The sequence below is a fragment of the Xiphophorus maculatus genome, chromosome 16 (assembly GCF_002775205.1).
Source record: "Xiphophorus maculatus strain JP 163 A chromosome 16, X_maculatus-5.0-male, whole genome shotgun sequence".
Taxonomy (NCBI): Eukaryota; Metazoa; Chordata; class Actinopteri; order Cyprinodontiformes; family Poeciliidae; genus Xiphophorus; species Xiphophorus maculatus.
This window is the reverse complement of record NC_036458.1, coordinates 4,140,382-4,160,092: the sequence shown is the minus strand read 5'-3', so window position 1 is coordinate 4,160,092 and position 19,711 is coordinate 4,140,382. Positions and strand designations below refer to the sequence as shown.

The window sequence follows — 19,711 nt, the reverse complement described above, 5'->3', positions numbered from 1 at the left end:
GATTCCATAAGATTTTCAATTAAAATATTTTGTCAAAATGTTCTTTATTTTTCTTTTATGCAAGATGTTTCTAAAAGAGTCCATTATGCTAAGTAGGGCTGAAACAATTAATCGGATTAATTGTGATGAATCGATTATTGAAATAATTGATAATTGTCAACTAATTTAAGTAATTGATTAATCGTTAACTGGAGTATACAAACTCTAAAAACGGCAAATTGCTGAAAGAATATCATTCTCAGATGAGTAAAGATGCCTAAAATTTACAAAAAATATTCGTTTTGCAATTAAAATACAAACAAATTCTCTGTATAAATGTTTGGTCCAAAACTCAAGTAGCAATTTTACTGTCACCTGATTCAATAATTTAAAAAAATCTCTTATTGAGCATCTTTTGCTAACTAGTTGTTCATCAGTTAATCCAAAATTAGCAGCCCTACAGCGTAATTCTGATGAGCAGAAAGGGCTTTTCACATTTTGTTGAAGTATTTTTTAGCTGCAGATGCATCCTTTGCTACAATCATCAAACGTTCACTAAAGGAATGCGCTGTTGTTGCATTTCAGGAAATAAAATATTTATTTTAATATTTAAAAATTAAAGTAAATCGTCTATTTGCATCTTTTAATCCATTTCTAATATTGTATAAAAAGGATTAATTAAAAAATCTGCGGAATGTGTTTAATTTTTTAAAATCTGATTAATCAATTAATCGCCACAATAATCGATTAATCGATGAATAAAATAATCATTTGTTTCAGCTCTAGTGGTACATTAAAACACCTGCTTATCAGACCCAGCTAAATAATCTAACAGCATGTTTCCTTGTCTTTCTTACTTTGAATATGAGGTAAACAAACTATTTCCCTTTCTCTCCGGTGTAATGGGAGTTACAACCAGGTCCCCTGATGTTTACATTCTGACTACTTTGTCTGATTTTTCCCTCTTTTCTCTCTAAACCTGCACCGTTTCTCGTCCTCCTCCTGCTTTCCTTCAGTTGCTCTTTAATGTCTGCTAATATGACATCATCCTCCCAGTATATTTGTTCTGTTCTACATGTCAGCTAATTCACCCTCAATAAAATCTAATTGCTGCCTAATTGTGTAGTAATGAGACCAGGGAGCGACTGCAGATGTTATGAATTGAGGGAGGAAGACGTGGAGCGACAGAAAGCTTCAGATTCAGAGGATAAGTAGTTATGTTTTTGTTTTAGGGCTGCAACTAAAGATTATTTCTGTTATCGATTAATCGATTAGTCGGATAAAAAACTGGCACTTTCTACATATTTTTCATTTTACCAATTAGGCCTTTTTTATACAATATCAGAAATGCATAAAAATTGTTAACAATATTAGAAATATTTTAAAATACGAAGTAAGAAAGTAACATTTAATTAACTAAAATGCAATAAAATTGTATTTTATTGCCATTTAGTGAATTTGAATCAGATGGAGCTAAAACCATGCCTGTTGGGGAGTTTTGTGAAATACATCTGCAGACAAGTGTTTTTCTCTTGGATACAAAATATATAAATATATATAATATATTATATTAATATAATATAAAATTGACTGGATGCTACATATATTTTGTACAGTTTTGGTTTAATTACTGTTCTGAATATTTTATTTTAATTATCAAATAAAATTTATTTTGAGTTTGTATGCTCCAGTTAATGATTACTCAATTACTAAATTAGTTGACGATTATTTCAGTAACTGATTAATCACGATTAATCCAATTAATCATTTCCTCATTTATTAAGTAAAAAAAACCTGTTAAAATTCAACTACAGCATTTTTCAAGTGAGTTGGATTTTTTATGTGGATTTCAGGAATTTTCATGAGTAATCTCAAATATCCAGAGCTGCATCTGTCCTCATAAAAGTACATTTGCCTTCAGTGCTTCAACACGCTGCTAGTAAAGCTGTTCGAGGAGAGAGGAGGATGGGAAAGAGACCTGGAGGTCAGGGTTTTATGAAGGACATCATTTTGCACTGACAGTCATGTTAGAATGGATCTGAGAATCAGGGCTCTATGCTAACCCTCTAAACCCAGAAAAAACATCTCCACCCTTTAAACAAAACCCCTTTCAAGGTAAAACTTCCCAATTTAACGGAGCAGAACCTCCTTTGTGGTTACTTGGAATCGGTAGCGGATTTGTGTAATTTCCTATTTCACCACTGATCAGGAGGAAATGGGAACATTAACATCTACAGACCAACCATTCTGAGTTATTATCTGGAGTTATTATTATTATTTTTTTTTATATATATTTATTAGTTTTTCAGAATATAACATACATAAATCATACATGAAAGTATGAAGCATATATACTGTATATACATATACACATATTCACGGAGATCTTGAGTTATTATTTTTAATTGTTGGAAAACTCAGAAAAATGGGAAAGATAAATCATAATTGTTTTAAAAAAATTGATTTTAAGAAAAATTGTGCAATGCTAAATTGCCCGTGAAAATACTTCATTCACTGAGCCACGTCTGTTATATGTTATGTTAAATATATATAAGAAAATTTAAAATATGAACTATATATAAAATGTATTGTAGAGAAATATATTGCAAAAATACAGTGAAGCTTTTTGAAAATATGTAACTTTTTATGTAATTAAACTCTAATAATGGAGCACAAACAAGCATAAGTCCATCCATCCATCCATCTATCCATCCATCCATCCATCCAGTTGGATGACCCAGAAAGACTCCAGGCTGCAGTGCTATCAGCTGTGCCACCTTGTAGCTCAGTAAAAGTTTTGTTATATCCAAAAATGGTTTGCAGTCTGGTCTAACTAGTAAAAAATTTAGAAGTTATTTGTTTTCTGGTTGTTTTTTATGCTAACTCATAAAACCAGCATGAAGATCATCCAGTCACCATTTCTGAACCATTTTTGTGTTCAGCTCTCTGTTGCAGATGCATTCTGACAAAACAACTTAGATGCTCATGCATCTTTACTGCAACGCCTGTGAGACTGCAGAGAGGCATGACTCTGGTGTTACATCAGTCCGTAGCTGATGACACTGACATGCATAATCATGGCTTTGCTGGGTTTGTGGGCCTTGATGCTCAGCACCAGTCCCTCCTCTTCAACTGGTTGTTCATGTAAAAAGCCAACGGTCCATTGACTCACTTGTTTGCACAGCGACAGGCAAACGTTTGTGTGTGTTGCAACTTTGGTTCGCATGACTCTCCCACCTCAGCGGGGGGTAAACACCAAACTGGCTGCAGGTTTATTAGATTGTCAAAGTCACGAAGACGCAGCAGAGTCGGCATTTGGCTTCTGAGTGTATTAAACAGCATGAAGCAAATGGGTTTTTCTTTTCTGTGTGACTAGAGATGAAGTCTTTGCAGTAGTTGTAGAAGCTTCCAGCCACAATTTGTGCCCTGAAACAACAAACCTATCCCCTAAAAATGGATTCTTGAGTGAGAAACGTGAACCTGTTGGCACTGCAGGACACACCAGAGCAGAGGTTCTTTGTGAATGAAAGGGGAAGTTTTGTAGGTCAGTAAAAACAGACGGTAGAAATGGATTTCTGAACAAAGAAAAAGGAGCTATGTCAGAATTTGATGGAGAAAGATACAACAACTAGGATGTGGAAAAGAAAAAAAGAAGCAAAATGTTATGATTTCTTATATATTTAATCGAATTAATCGTGATTAATCGATTATTGAAATACTCATTAACTCAACAACTACTAACCAATGAACTATCTGGAGTATACAGACTTGAAAAAGGCCATTTGCTAAAAAAACAACACATTCAGAGCAGTAATTAAGCCAATTCAATACAAAAATATAATTTTTGCATTTAAGATAAAAACCTTCTTTATCTGTTAATATGTTCTACCCAAAACTCACTTGTCATACTTTTAGCTTCACCTGGTTCAAATTCTGTAAAAAATTAAAAAAGCTTAGTAACTAATAAACTTTAGTTATCCAATTATCTACAGGAGGTAAAATGGACTTAAAAATGTAGAACAATATTTTGTGGTAATAATAAGTCACAATGAGAACTATTCATTACGAAATATTTAGATAACTGTATGGTTGCACTGTGTGTTACAGCAATTATATCCCCACAAACACAAATATCGCTCTTGGAAAAACATTCCCATTTGTAATATGCATATTTAGGATCCAGTCACAGGAATATTTATAATTTATGTAATCAAACTGCAAATCAAAACTGCATTTAACCAAGTTTTGTAATGTATTAATATATATAGATAGTTTCAGTGGAGAAAATAGTAAAACTAGTGATCTCAACACCATAGACAGTTTTATGGGCTTTGAATATCATTAATTGGAATTTATCATGACAACAATAAATCAAAATTATTATCATGACAGGAGATTTATCACGATAAATGATATTACACCCACCCTTACTGCAGATGGAGATGATCAAGCGTTCACTAAATGAATGCTATTTTATTGCATTTTTGCATTTTCTCACTTAGAAAAGGAATTAAAGGATGATTTCATTTGCATATTTTAATTTATTAAGTGGTTACATGAAAAATCTGCAGAATGTGTACATTTTTAAACCCAATTAATTGATTAATTGTCAGAATAATCAATAATGGTGAGTTGAAGCATAATTCGGCCTTAATAAAATGTTTGCAAAATGTTAATGTTTTTTTTTAAATCGATTAATCGTCAGAATTATCAATTACTAAAATAATGGTGAGTTGAAGCATAATTTCCTTTTAATAAGATTCTAATGCTGTATTTTTAAAAGGCTTAAATGAGAGACCTGCAGAATGTGACTGTTTTTGTAAATCAATAAATCATCCATATAATCAAATAATTGCAGAGTTTGGTTGTTTTTTTTAAATTGATCAATCGTCAGAATAATCAAATAATCAATTACTAAAATAATGGCTAGTTGAAGCATAATTTTCTTTCTTTTAATATGATTCTAATATTATATTTTAAAAAGGCCTAAATAAAATTTCTGCAGAATGTGACTTTTTTTAAAATCGATTAATCATCGGTACAATCAAATAATTGCAGAGTTTGGTTGTTTTTTAAATTGATTAATCGTCAGAATAATCTAATAATCGATTCCTAAAATAATGGTGATTCCAGCCCTAATTTCTTGGTGTATTTGACAGGAATGCATTTCCCAGCAGAGCTCATTAAAGGCTTCCCGTCCCCCTGCACTCGACCTGCAGGAAAACGGACCATGGGGATGGAGACGGTGGCAGAAAGGGGCAACTCTTTATTTCAGCACAGATAAGCGCCGGAGCCTCTCCGGGAAGGAAGACAGAGTCTGAGACGGAGACAGGCAGGGGAAGATGAAGAGCAGCACGGACAGAGAGAGTGGGCGTTTGTGAGTGGGAAACTGTGATCACGGCTTCAGGAGGCAAGACAGGATTTCACATCTGAGTGATATTAAAAACCCACCGGGGGGAAAAGAACTGGGATTAATGCAGCATCAAGCTGTTAATGTGAAGCTAGAAATCATATGAAATTTTTTACACAAATGCTGAAAGCATTATGCACAGTGGAATGTGTGAGTTTTAATGTAGGATTTCTTCTATAAATGCAACTCATCATACTTACTTCGGTCTAATTTAGTAGCACCTGCCTCACAAGATTTCAACACCGGAATCATTTTTTAAAAACTTTATAGATTTAATTAAAGTGATAAAAATTATGTATACATATATTAATTATATTCTAGGACTTCAACTAATGACTATTTTAGTAATTGATTATAAGTTATTCTGACGTTTAATCGATATTCTGACAATCGCCTGGCCTAAAATTTCAGTTAACCACCTATACAATAGAAATACATTAAAATATGCACATAATTGCTTAAAATTATGAGCTAATTTGTTTTTTAAATAATAAAAAAAATCTTTCATTGCCTAAAATGCAACAACATAGCATTCATTTAGTGTATGCTTAATGGTTAGTAGCAAGGGATGCATCTGCAGCTAAAATAATATTTAACATCGACATGTGAAGGTATTTCTTTTGATTAACTGATTAATGATGGATGCAAAAATGAGAATTTTGCAGTTTGCAAAATTTGAAGTTGAAACGATCCCACTTGAGGAGTTCTGGGTAGAACATATTTACTGATAAAGATTTTATTTTTTATCTTAAATACAACATTATTGGCTTAATTTCTGCTCTGAATATATTGCTCTTTCAACAAATGACTTTTATTTAGTCTGTATATGCAAGTTAGTGATTAATCGATTACTAAATTAGCTGACGATTACTTCAATATTTGATTAATCACGATTAATTGCTTCAGCTCTAGAATATGTAAATTTACATTCAATTAAAATTGTGCTTCTACCTCTTTGGTTTAGCTCAGAAAACCTGAATAATTTGCATCTAAAATACTATAATCTTATTGAACTCATCTGTTCTTCTCGTGTTTTTAATTTGTGAAAACATTAAAGTTGAAATTTTATCTCATAGATAAGAGAAATCATATCAAACAATCTCGGTTCTGATTGTTGCAGAGGAGCATTACCTTGTCGGTCCACCAGAGGGCGCTCGAACTGCTTAATTAAGAGCTTGTGTGGCAGCTACAAAACGGGCTGTAGTGTGAGAAAAATCCAATTTAGCCGCAGAATAACTTAAGTTTTCCTGGAGGTATGTTCACCAGAAAGTTTGATGCTTCATTAAGTGCAGAAATCTCAACTTTCAGGCGCCACTATTAGCTTGTATTAGCTTGAGTAGCGTCCCAGTGTGACAGCTGAATCCTCAGTATTCATCCCCTCCTGCTGGGACTGACTCACTCCAGTTTCTTTGATGCTACTGTAAATACGCCTGTGTGTGTGTTTGATGAAAACCTAGTGTAATACAAACATTAGGATTAAATCTGCGGTGCTGTAAATCGTAAAAAAAAAAAAAAAAAGGAAAGAAACACACACACACACGCATTCACACAATAAAACCCATGCACGTGCTCACACAGGCGCACCATCGCTGTACCACATCCCAGGGAACACAGGGAGGTTTCTATGGCAACAAGCATCCTGCTCCGCTAATGAACCGGTTGCCGTGGCGACCGTGTCGGCTGTGCTCAATCGGAGTCGAGGAGATGCACAGAAAAAAAAAGAAACGAATAATAAACTGGGAGCATTCCCTCCCTCCGCCCCCTGTGTGATACGTGTCAGTGTGTGTGTGTGTGTGTGTGTGGGCGTGTGCGTGAGAGTGTGTGTGTGTGTGTGTGGGTGGGCGTGTGCGTGAGAGTGTGTGTGATGTTGAGATAAATGAAACACTCAATGAGCATTGCGTGAGAGAGGAAAGTGCGATCCCAGCATCTGGCTGCACTCTGCGTGGGCCAGATTCGTCTCGCTGCCGCCTGAAGGTCAGAGGCGGACCGGACCGGACCGGACCGGGAGAGACGGATCAGAACACAGAACTCAACCGGCCAGGCTGCAGGTCCAGAACCTGCCTGAGCCCACCAAGCTGCGGCTCTTCAGCTGCATTTTGCTGACTGAACTCCAGAACCGCCGGGAGTTTTGGATGTCTGGAACCAAACCTGCAGTCACTGCGTTTATGAACTGCGTGACATCTTAGCTTGAGCTTAAAGAACGAAACTACAATGGAGTTTTAGGGCCACACTGAGAAAACAATAAAAATAAATGACATTCCAAGTCATAAAATTACAAAAATAGTTGTGAAATTACGAGAATAAGGTCAAAATAATGCAAGAATAAAGTCGTAGCATTACGAGGATAAATCGTATTACCACTTTATTCACGTAACGCTCCGACTTTACTTTATTAGGACACAGAAGTAAAGCTGTAATATTTTTTATTCTCATATTATTTTGACTTTATTTTCATAATATTTCACTCTTATATTATTTTGACTTTATATTACGGCTTTATTCTTGTAATTTTATTTTTTTATTCTTTCTAATACTCAGTTGTACGGAACTAAGTAAGCGTGACAAAGTTTAATATAAAAACATGAACATAGTAACAACTATAGCTAATCAAATTTTTGGTTTTTGGACATTTAATTTCTGTTTATTTGACTCTATACAACCAAATATAAGGGCCAGACTGTGATTTTTCTTTTATTATTACAAGAATAAGATCATAATGGAAGAATGAAGTAGTAATTTAACAAGAACGTCAACACAAAAAAATATAAAAATTAAAATGAGGAATGGTGAGCATCTTGTGAAGTTATACTTTTATCAGTAAGGAAAGGAAATAATCTTTTCACAAATCATTTAATCCTAAATGTGTCGGGTTTAGAATCAGATTTAAAATAAAATGCATTTGTTATTAGTTCAAAGTTTTTCCATTCATAAAACGATGCTACATTGTTTTCCATTAAGCAGAACTATCGATCACTGTCTTGATTAATCAGGACGCTGAGTTCATGTGTTTATCCTGCAGAAATGTCTGCGGTTCAACCCCGACGCCACTGTGTGGAAGGCCAAGCAGCAGGTGCTTTGCTCTCTGACCGAATCGCTGCGAGACGTGCTGAACTACGGCCTCTTCCAGCCTGCCACAGACGGACACGACGCCAAGTTCCTGGAGGAGGAGAGGCCGCTCAGAGAGTACCCACAATCCTTTGAGAAAGGGGTGCCATATTTGGAGGTACTTCTTCTGCCTGATGTGCAGTACGCTGTGCTTCTTGAAGATGTCACTGCTGTTCTTTAGTACAGCAAAAACAGATTGGATTAAAGCTGCAGTATGTAGCTTATCTAAGGAATGTTTGTTAAAACTGTCACCATGTCATGACAGAGGAATATGAGACAGATAACATCTGAAAAGATTGATTTCCCCCACTTCCTCCAGGAGCTGCTATTATCATCTGAAGAAATGAACCGCTCCCGTTCAAAAACAACCAATCAGAGCCAGGAGGAGGGTCTTAGCGCTGTCAATCAACCTCAGATACTCGCTGATAAATGTGCTAATGGCGGAGAAACAACTAACCATTACAGAAAAAACTTTTATCTGTTACTATCAGTGGCTATGCTAAGTAGCCTAGCATTCACAACACGCTATGCTAGCAGCAGTGTATCAGACAAACAAGCTGGGGAGAGGATGAGCTGCCACACAAGATCATAATATCAGGCATATTCTTAACCAGTTAAGAGTTTCTCTGTTGAAGCTACAATTATCTGCTTAAGAAATATATAAAATGCCTCCATCTTTAAACTTTTTCCACAGTTTGTTATAGAGCTGGCCAATAAATCAAATTTTTAGTTTTTGAAGATTCAATTTTTGGAAATTCTGGATTTTTTTCTAAGAATGCTCTCCCTATCTTTCCAAAGTTCAGAGTGACATTATCGCACCCTGGGCAGCCATCTTGTTTGATGAGTGTATTTTACATTAATATAAATGCATCCCACACTTTTCTGATTTTAATTTCCTCCTTGCCAAAAAAGGAAAACTAGATATTATAACATCCAAACAAAAAACTTTATATCAGTTTGTTGAAGTGACTTGAGAAAAACTGATAGATTTTATATTTTAAGATGAATCAATAAATATTTATTGTGAACTTCTTTAAAAACTGTGACATCCCCAAGCAAATTATAATTTATTCTTTCACTTTGTATCAATAATGCTTCATGTTGTTCATCTGAGCACATCTGAAAAACAGTGACTGCAGTTGTCTTTGGGGCTAGTTTTGATTTGTCTCATTCAAAATGTAATTTGAATACTGACTTTATAAATAAGTAGAGCTGAACTATTCAAATGTTCTGATATTTACATTATGCACAGAGGAGGCAGTTTCTTTTATATTTCTTATCTTACATAGGCAATAAATTAAAAAGTTGGCTTTACAATAAGTTTGTGCTCCCCATTTTTGTGTATGTGGGTCAAAAGTTGGACAGTGGTAAAAATGCTAATGCTAACAGAGGCTCTCCTGTTTGTTTCTTTCTGTTTCTGTCGCCTGTTTAGTTCCGCTATAAAACCAGGGTTTACAAACAGACCAATCTGGATGAGAAGCAACTGGCCAAGCTGCACACCAAGGTAAGAAATCCTTTATTTCTCACTTCTGATATCAGAACCGGACATTAGATCTGACAGTTTTAACACTCCCTCTGCTAATTCAGGCGAGTCTGAAGAAATTCATGGATTACATCCAAACCAGCGCTGTGGACAAGATGGCCAAGTTCATAGACAAGGGCCTGGATCCAAACTACCAGGATCCTGACACTGGTGGTGAGGAGAGCTGCACAGCAGATGTTTACTTCGTCTTTCTAACAGTTACACTGGATGTAGCGACAGCCGATCTAGAGAGAAAGAGGTGGGGTTAGCTGCCAAGAGTGTTTAATGTGGCAGAGGCGACATATTTACAATTTTTCTAACCATTATTTTTTTTTACTTTTAATCATAATGTCTCCACAATTCTTCCTTAAAATGTTTTAAATTCATATATCTAAATAAGGCCTTAAAATGTCTTGAATTCATTAAACAGAATGAAAGTTAGCCTTAAACACGTTAATCAAAGGGGTTTTTAATGGTTTGACAGGACTATTTATTCCTGGATTGTCAGTTTTTTGTTGTTTTCTTTCCTCACAGGATTTTTCTATCAGACAAAAGTTTGAGTCACCATCTTCTTTGGTTTCTGGCGGTTGAGGCTACCGCTAACTAGCTGCTCTCATACCTAATTAGCCGCTGTTTGGCGTCGTTTCTTTTTGTGCATTTTTGTCGTGAAGCAGGTATTAAATGTCATTCATAATAGTCTAACAGCGTTAAATTTGAGTTGGTAAGACCTACAGAAACCCTGAATTATCAGTTGTGGCATCCCAAGTACCCAGATTTATTATTGGAAAGCAGTAATTTAATGCATGGTGCTGTAAATAGTCTACCCTTCAAAATATTGCATCCGGGAAGTAAAATTTTTTAGTAATCTGCTTCTGTTTGGAAGCTATAGTCTGCAAACTGAAGTAATTTTTTTAATGAAGCACCCAGATCATTCACCTTGTGGGAGAAAATGTTTACAATCAGACAAAACAAAAAAAAACCAGTTGTTTTGTTCTGCATTTTCAAAAAGTAGGCTTACCACAGACGCAACAATAAAACACCGTACCCAAAGTGAAACATGGTGGCAGGAAACATTTTGAGCTCCTGCCAAAAGAGACTGAGTTCTGAAGTTAAATAGAAAGCTGCTTCAATGAAAGATTAGTTGTTATTCAACCTGATTATTCCACTTTTTAAAAATGTTTATTGTGTTCACAGTTGTTTCACTTTTAATTTAATTGTACAGGATACATTTGGAATACGATTTATTGTCGATTAATGGTTTATTAGATTGAAATTAGTTCCAATCGATTAACTAATAGTCATTAAAACCTTCTTTCAATGTTGTAGTTTGGCCTCCGTCCAGCAGAGGGCGCCGATGGTAGTCTTCCTTTACCGGAGCTACAGAAACAAAGATGGCGGAGCCTTCTCTGTGTAGCGAAGTGTAACGGTCCAAACCGAAAAAAGAACTTTTGCGGTTCTTTTGTGAATTAAAACACTCGACAAGCTCTTTAAGTTATCACCTTCATAGCGCGGGAGGATGTGATGGCAGAAAAGCCGAGTGGATAACTCAGAAATGTGGTAACATGATATAAAAAGACATTTGCATTAAGACGCCATTGAGCACGACTAATTTAAGTTTAAAAAGGTGAGAAAACCATAATTTTCTATTTATTTACTCGGTATTTCACTCAGTCGACACACAAAAATGTTCAAATTTAAAGCGTTTTTTAATGCAGCATATGAAAAGTTTAGAAAAGACGGTTGGACCTCGATACAAGAGAAAACTTAAGGTTTTTAAGAAAATTACGCTTATTAGCTAATAGTTGATTGCTAAGAGTAATTAACTTTAGATTAACTCATTAATGATGACTTAATGATCCCTAATGTGGGATGTTTTAACATAAAAAATTTACATTTTTGAGAGCCACAAGCTGCAGTTGTACCTTTTTAAAAATTCAAAATGTCTTAAAGCTGCGAATAGATTTAAGCACCTATGTGACCTGACGCCTCGGCTGTTAAATCTCAACCTTTAGAGTGTTTCCAAGCAGAAATGAAACCTCCTGTTTTCTGCCCTCGTCTCTGTCGGCTGTTGTCCCAACAGTTAGTTGGACATCAGAGCCAGGCCGGTTCGCAAACTGGTGGCTTTTCCCGGATCCTGCTGGTGTTTAAGGGCCGCGGCAGACGGCTCATTTACAGCCGAGGCGTGTTGCTCGGAGTCGCTCCAGGAACGGGAGTCAAAGCCTGTAATCAGGGGTGTGATACGTGCTGCCGCTGCTGGACACGTGGGGGCAGCAGAGAGTCATAATGAAGCGATTCAGAGCTGTGCTTAAAGTCCAGCACGGAGCTTAGTGAGGGACTGACGGATAAAAATGTTTTACTCTACCTACTCGTGACATCCAGATGCCACAGAATGAGAGTCTTTAATTAGAGATAATTAATTTCTGTCGGTTTCAGTCTGGTTGGTGGTGGAGGCGCCTCATTTCCATCGAAGGGAAGAAGAAGAAAATGTTCTGAAGGAGAAACACCTGAAGAAGTCTAGTTAATACACGCCAGCTTTTAGATTTTTACCTGAGAACCACAGAAGATGAGCAAAGACAAAGATTCAGCAATTTTCCTGCTTACCTGATAGCAGCACTTGAAACTTACTGTTACCATGACAACCACATTTCTGCTGGAAGTACTTTAAATGTTTTTGTTCCTCAAAGTGTAAGTGTTCCTGTAAAATATATCAATCTATCCATCCGTTCATATGTCCATCCATCCATCCGTCATTAAATGGGTTCATCCATCCATCCATCCATCCATCCATCCATCCATCCATCCATCCATCCATCCATCCATCACCAGTCATTCCTGTTGAGCAACAAACTCAGTTTCAGCCATCTGCTTCTGCTGCTGGCCTGTTTGTTAATGAATGAATGTGATCGATTCGTCCTCCTATTAAGGTTCGACATTTATTGCTGTGAAAAAGGAAAGGAAAAACAAAAAGGGAGAAAGAATAGAAACATTTATTGCCTTTACAGGACAGTACAACTTACTTTTATCCTGCTTCTTGGCAGCATGTTTAGATCATTCTGATTGAAATCCTTAAAGTTTAAGCCAACAGGTTGATTCGGCTCCTGTGACTGGATGCGCCTCCTGTGTTGTGTTCAGAGACTCCTCTGTCGCTGGCAGTGCAGTGCGAGCCAGGTGGAGGAGAGGCCATCCGGGTCCTGGTGGACGGAGGCGCTCACATCGACTTCCGTGCCAAAGACGGACTCACGCCGCTTCACAAGGCTGTTCGAGGCCACCGCCATACAGCCCTGCTGGTAAACACTCACAACGTCTCCATCCTGCTCTCAGCAAACGGCCACGTCACAGAGGCATGGTGCAGTTACACTGTAAAAAATAAAAACAATTCTGATTTATTGTCAACATGTTATTCATGCATTTATAACTGTTAGCGTTCCAGACTAAATATTTAATTCACAACCTAAATATTTAAGAACTAAGCATTTAATTAAATGCTTAAAATAAACAAAACATATAAATAAATTAAATATTTAGTTAGGAAGCTAAATAATTTAGCAATTTAACAATATACTTAGCAATTAAGCTAAATATATAGCTTACTCAGGTTGTTAGCTAACTATTTAGCTTACTGACTAAATATTTAACGTGAAAGCTAAATATTTGGTATGAAAACTATATTTAGCTTTCAGTTCTAGTTCACAAACAAAATATATAGCTTATTTGCTAACTATTTGGCTTGCTTGCTAAATATTTGGTTTGAAAATTAAATGAAGTAATTTGGAAAATAATAATTTACTTTGGAACTAAATGGTTTGCAAAACAAACTAAATATTTATTTTTCATACCAAATATTTAGCTTCCCAGCTTAATATTTACCACAAAAGGTAAGTATTAACTTTGCTACCTAAATATTTAGCTAGCTGCTTAAATATTTAGTTAGCAAGCTAAATACTTGTTTTTTTGCTAAATATTTAGTTTGCAAAATAAACATAATTTCCAAACTAAACATTTTATTTTCAAACATTTGGATGGGGAACTAAGGTTTTAGTTTACAAGTTTAATATTTATCTTGTGAATTAAGTTTTGTAATTTGGAGCTCTGACATTATAAATGTATGAATAACATGATGAAAATATGAACACTTGTTTTTTCAGGCTAAATAATTCATAATACTGCTGTTAATTTGTTACAGTGTAACTTTACAAATTTCACCCCAAACAGAAGAGACAAGTTTTCACTTCCAAAGCGTCAGAAACAAGATTTATCCTCATTTGTTCCTCATGATAAAAATCCACACTTGCCCACATGATTCAGAATCAAGCTGCCTGTTTTAAAGAACCTTTTAGACCCAAACTGAAGCTACATGCTCTTGTTTTTATCTTTTTCCAAGCGTCGTGTTAAATCATCATCATGAGCTCCCTAGTCTCTTCCTGCAGGTCCTGCTCTCTCTGGGTGCATCTCCAGACTACAAGGACCGGCGGGGGCTGACCCCGCTCTACCACACTGTGCTAACAGGGGGCGACACCTCCTGCTGTGAAACGCTGCTGTACCACCGCGCCAAGCTGGGCATCAGGGATGAAAACGGCTGGGACGAGACGCATCAGGTGCGGTCAGGCGACCCGGACCAGAACAGAAGGAGTTTATCGGCTCCATTTGGAGTCTGGAAGGAAACCGAGACGTTTGAGTTCAGATCTGCTCTGTGTTCCAGTTTGTCTCCATCTTTCCTCCACCTTCATCCTTCATTCCAACCATCCGTCCGCACTGATCAGGGAACGACAGGAAGCAGAGGCAGAAAGGTAGACGCCATCTTCATCAGCATCTTCCTCATCATTATCCATACGTTCATAAATTCATTCATCCATCCATCCATCCATCGATAAGTTCATCTATCCGCTCCGGTTCATCCATTCATTCGTCCACTCATCCTTCTATCCATTCTTTCATAAGTTCATTCCTCAAAGTGTAAGTGGTCCTCAGTTCTCTTTTGCTCATTCATACATCCATCCACTCACTTGTTCTTAACTTCAATCGTTCGTTCGTCCATCCATTCGTTCATAAGTTCATCCATCCATTCGTTCATAAGTTCATCCATCCATTCCTTCACTCATCATTCCATGCATTTGGGAACCTATCTGTCATTCTACCTCATTTCTCCAGAGACTCGTTTTGGATGTTGTTGTTTTTGGTTGAGAAGAATCTCCAGTAGCAGTCAGTCCCACAGTGAATCTGAAAAGGCTTCTGCCTGCAGACTGATGTACAGGTCATTCACGACCACCATGACATTTTAACAGCTCAGTATTCCACACTGACGTCTCCTGGATGACACCATCAACTATTAGCAAGCTCTGCTAATCCTCCTCCTTTGCTTTTGCCACTCCTCCTCAAATGTCTGTTTGTGTGAAATCAACACCTCGTTAACACTGTTACTCGTCATATCAGAATGAATGTAAAAAAAAACAAAAGTAAGAGAAAATTCCTCCCAGCTGGAAATTATTGTCCACAAATAAATAAAGTCTGTAAAATGAACAAATCAGAACTAACATAACAAAGATACTCCAACATGCAGATTACAACCGTTCCTGTTTTCTGTGTTTTTGACTTCCTCCTCTTGGTGTTTCTTCTGGTTCTGTATCCCGATCCTGACGACGCACAGGCCTGCCAAAACGGGAACTCGCAGCATCTGGAGCACCTGCTCTTCTACGGGGCGGATTCCTCCTCCCAGAACGCTTCTGGAAACACTGCCTTGCACATCTGTGCTTTATACAACAAGGTACTCAGTGAAAACACAAAACTGTTCAGGTGAAAACACAAAACAACGTTCAGGTAAAATAAACACAAAACAATGTTCAGGTAAAATAAACACAAAACAGTGTTCAGGTAAAATAAACACAAAACAGTGTTCAGGTAAATTTACAAAACTGTTCAGGTTAAAAAAAACACAAAATAACATTTAATTAAAAAACCAAAACGGTATTCAAGTAAAAAATAAATGTTCGATTAAGAAAACAAAATGGTGTTCAATTAAAAGAAATAAAAGTGTTCAGTTCAGAAACAAAGCAACATATGAAGCTGTTTAGTATATAGACAAATTTCATGTTATTTGTGTGAAAAATTAAACAAATTTCATTTAAATGTTCCTGAATGTTTTATTCCTTGTTCTTTTTGTGAATTATAAATATATTTCTCAGCCTGAATTTTAATCAGACCTGCCATGTTTGTTTTAGGAAAGCTGTGCACGAATCCTGCTGTACCGTGGAGCCAGTAAAGACATGAAGAACAACAGCGGCCAGACTCCGTTCCAGGTGAACTGGAAATGAATGAACAGTTCACCAGCTAATGAACTGTTCATTAGCAGGAAGGTTTAAAACCGGGAAAAGTTCCTATATTAACTTTTAACCATTATGTGACATGAAGGTGCTGGGTGATATTTGACCAACAAATCTATTAATGAAGAAAAGGAAAAAAGAGATAAACAAAAAAATCCAATGATTCCCAATCAGTTTAGTTTGGTTATAGTTTGTTTTAATTAAAAAATGTTTTTGTTATGCATATTTATTCTAAATATTACTGTAGTTCATTAAATAAACTTAAATAATACATTCATTTGTTATTCGTTATGTCTTTATCAAGCATGATGTTTTTATTTTTTCATGATAAATCAGTTTAACATAATACATAATTCTAAATAATATTCACATACATAAAGGCTAATTTAAATAAATCTGGAAATGCAAACATTACATCATAATAAATGTATGTAAGATATTTAAGTGGATTTTAGGGTGTATTTGATGAGCCTTATGAACAGTTTAAAATGTTTTATGATGAACAGAGAAACAGGAAACATTAAGTAATTAAGCTTGAAATATTTAATTTTACCACTTAATAATTTTCAGTGTTATTTATTCATTTAACATTTAAATGTGTGTGTTTCTGATACGTTACTGGCACATTAAAATAAGTATATAAAAAATGATTCAGTGTTTTTTTCTTCACAGTTTTATATAAATTACCAATTAAATAAATATCTACAGATGTATTTTTTGGAGGAAATTCATGCTTTTATTTACCTTAATATTCCTGGCTGATAATAATTATAAAATATTAGCTCAGTTATATCTAATTTTAATTTCTGTTCTAAATAATAATAATAATAAAATGTTATCAATAAATTATCTAAAGTTTAAAGTCAACAAGGAAATAAATGGTGCTACCCGATTGGCTGATTAGAAAACGCCAGACAGTCGGGTGTTGAGCAGCGATGCAGAAAAATATTTCACCTTATCAAACTGCATTTTATTTCAAATCAAATAAAAAAAATTTATTTGAAACTGTGGATAATCAGGGTCAACTGCTGTTCTGAGTTTAATGTTTTCAAAATGCATTTGTTTTCTGATAGTTTGGCAGTAAAAATGTTTTTTTTTAGTTTTTTTTAAGTACGTCATGTTTTATTTGCTTATTGCTTTGGTCAGGTGGCTGTTGTGTCCGGGCATTTTGAATTGGGGGAGATTATAAAAAACCACCGGGATACAGATGTGGGTAAGTGCTGCATAACATCTGTTTATGATGATGAAATCGTTAATTTGCTTCCATGCAGCAAGACTCTATTGTAATATTCTACTTTATGATCTTCCTCGCACGTTTTGAAGGTTTTTGGTTGTGGTGTTTTGGATTTTGTCTGTTTTTCCTCTTAGATTCTGTTCTGTCCTTCATCTTGTTGAACTCATCTGGTTGTGCAGCAAATAAATGGAGAACAAAAATGTTAGGAAAGAAGTTCTGACTTAAAGAAAGAAATTCATCCTTCGATCGATCATCTCCGAGATCACTCTCATGAGAGTGACGATCTGCTGGATGTTTTTCTCCTAGTTCCCTTTGTGGAGTCTCCAAAGTACGCCCCCCAGAGGAGAGAGAGCACCCGGACGCTGGCTGTGCCCCACCCCCACCCGTTTCTGCGGGCCAACAGCGACAGCAGCATGAATCTGCCGGACTGGATGGCTGTTCCCAACGCGCCGAGCACCAACATCGTTTCTGTGCAGGTATCGATCGCTGATCAGGGAGATTCAGCGCTACAATGGCACATTACTAAACAAAAACAGAGTATTTCTGATGAAAAACTCAGTTTAAGATTAATCTCAGAAATATTTTAGAAGAAAAAAGTACATTTCTGCCGAAAAACTAAGAAATTTTGAGATTAATCTGAGAGATTTTCTAGAAGAAGACACTGAAATTTATGACATTCAGAAACCGAAGATTTAAAATTTTTGAAATTGATTCACATATTTTATTATTTTTATTTATTAGTTATTTTTCTATTCAGCAACCTACAAGCTTCCTCTTTTATCACATTTTTTAAAAATATAGCTAAATTTGATAATGTGACAAAACTACAATGTTTTTTTAAATTATTATTCAGTCATTATTTCACACTGACAAAAATTAAGATACATTGATGTGTTTCTCCTTGTAGATTCTCCATATTTAAATTTTTTTCCCCTTTATGTTATGGAAATATGGTCGGCCATCTTGAAACAAGAGAAAACTCAGTTTTTTGAGGAAACGGCCACTTATTGATCGACAAATTCATCATTAGTCGAACAATTAGTTCAACTTTAGATCTCTTTTTTTATTATTATTATTATTATTATTTGTTTATCAGGAGATTATAGTTATTCACAATACATGCATTTTGCAAAACTTACATAACTTCTCCAATTTCTTTTTTTAAACATTTAAATCACTATAACCGACATACATACAGAAAAAGAGAAAGTAAAAAATAAAAAAATTACTAGACCTCATTAATATACAACACTGGGTTGCTTGATGTTTGTAATCTGTAATATGCAATGTTTTTTGAAACATTGCAAAGAAAATAAAGATGAAAAAGTAGAAAAATCTGAAGAAATTGAATATTTGTAGATCTAAATAGCATAAATTCAGGCAGATTTAGAAAACATTTGCTTCAGTAATAGTAAAACATAGATCTATGTTAAGAGTAAGCATATTCATTATATTTACCCCCTTTTCCTTTCTTTTCCTTTCATTTGCTGTTTGTCTCAGGGGTATAAACACACAGGAACCCTGCGGAGCTCCAGCAGCCCCAGAGGAGCGAGGACGCGGTCCCCGTCCCGCGGACGGATCGGAGACAAGGAGGACCGGAGCCGGCAGAGCCAGCGACGGGGGTGAGCTGAAAACTGTCCTGCTGAGGACGAGCAGGAAACTAAACCTGACTCTGATTTGTACCGACGATGACTTGAGTGAAAAGATTTATGGAGGAGAATATTGGAAACTGCAGGAGATTGATGAAGTTTTATTGGGAATCCAAACTGAGATAAAAACTCAAAGTGACTCAAAGTTAGAGATGAATTTTAGAGAAGGAAAGAATGGAGGATGAGAGATGAAGGAGGCACAAGTTAATTTTCAGCAAAATATTGGAGCTTTTTAAAGTCAATAATTTATAAATATTGACAAAAAACACTGTACTTTTAGGAGTATTTTTACTTTACTGTACTTTTCACTTGCACTTGAGTAATATTTTTCTAAAGTATTGCTACTCTTACTGGAGTAAAAGTTCTGAATACTCACTGAGTAACTTAACTAAATGAAAAATAAGCTTGTTTAAACCAAACATTCATCAAACACTCCTGAATAAGACAAAATAATAACTTGCAAGTAACTTTTCAACAACATATAAGAACATATTT

The 19,711-nt window shown here is 35.7% G+C and overlaps 1 protein-coding gene across 3 annotated transcripts in view; it reads left to right on the top strand.

Annotated features, from left to right (window-relative positions):
- shank1 (SH3 and multiple ankyrin repeat domains 1) overlaps nt 1-19,711 on the top strand; it is an 89,859-nt gene that overhangs the window by 33,272 nt on the left and 36,876 nt on the right. For all 3 annotated transcript variants that reach the window (XM_023349328.1, XM_023349329.1, XM_014472939.2), the window contains exons 3-12: nt 8,409-8,612; nt 9,927-9,998; nt 10,082-10,190; nt 13,149-13,303; nt 14,444-14,611; nt 15,661-15,777; nt 16,232-16,309; nt 17,480-17,546; nt 17,874-18,043; nt 19,068-19,189. In XM_023349328.1, the coding sequence (XP_023205096.1) occupies nt 8,409-8,612; nt 9,927-9,998; nt 10,082-10,190; nt 13,149-13,303; nt 14,444-14,611; nt 15,661-15,777; nt 16,232-16,309; nt 17,480-17,546; nt 17,874-18,043; nt 19,068-19,189 (1,262 nt within the window). The remainder of the gene's footprint in view (nt 1-8,408; nt 8,613-9,926; nt 9,999-10,081; nt 10,191-13,148; nt 13,304-14,443; nt 14,612-15,660; nt 15,778-16,231; nt 16,310-17,479; nt 17,547-17,873; nt 18,044-19,067; nt 19,190-19,711) is intronic.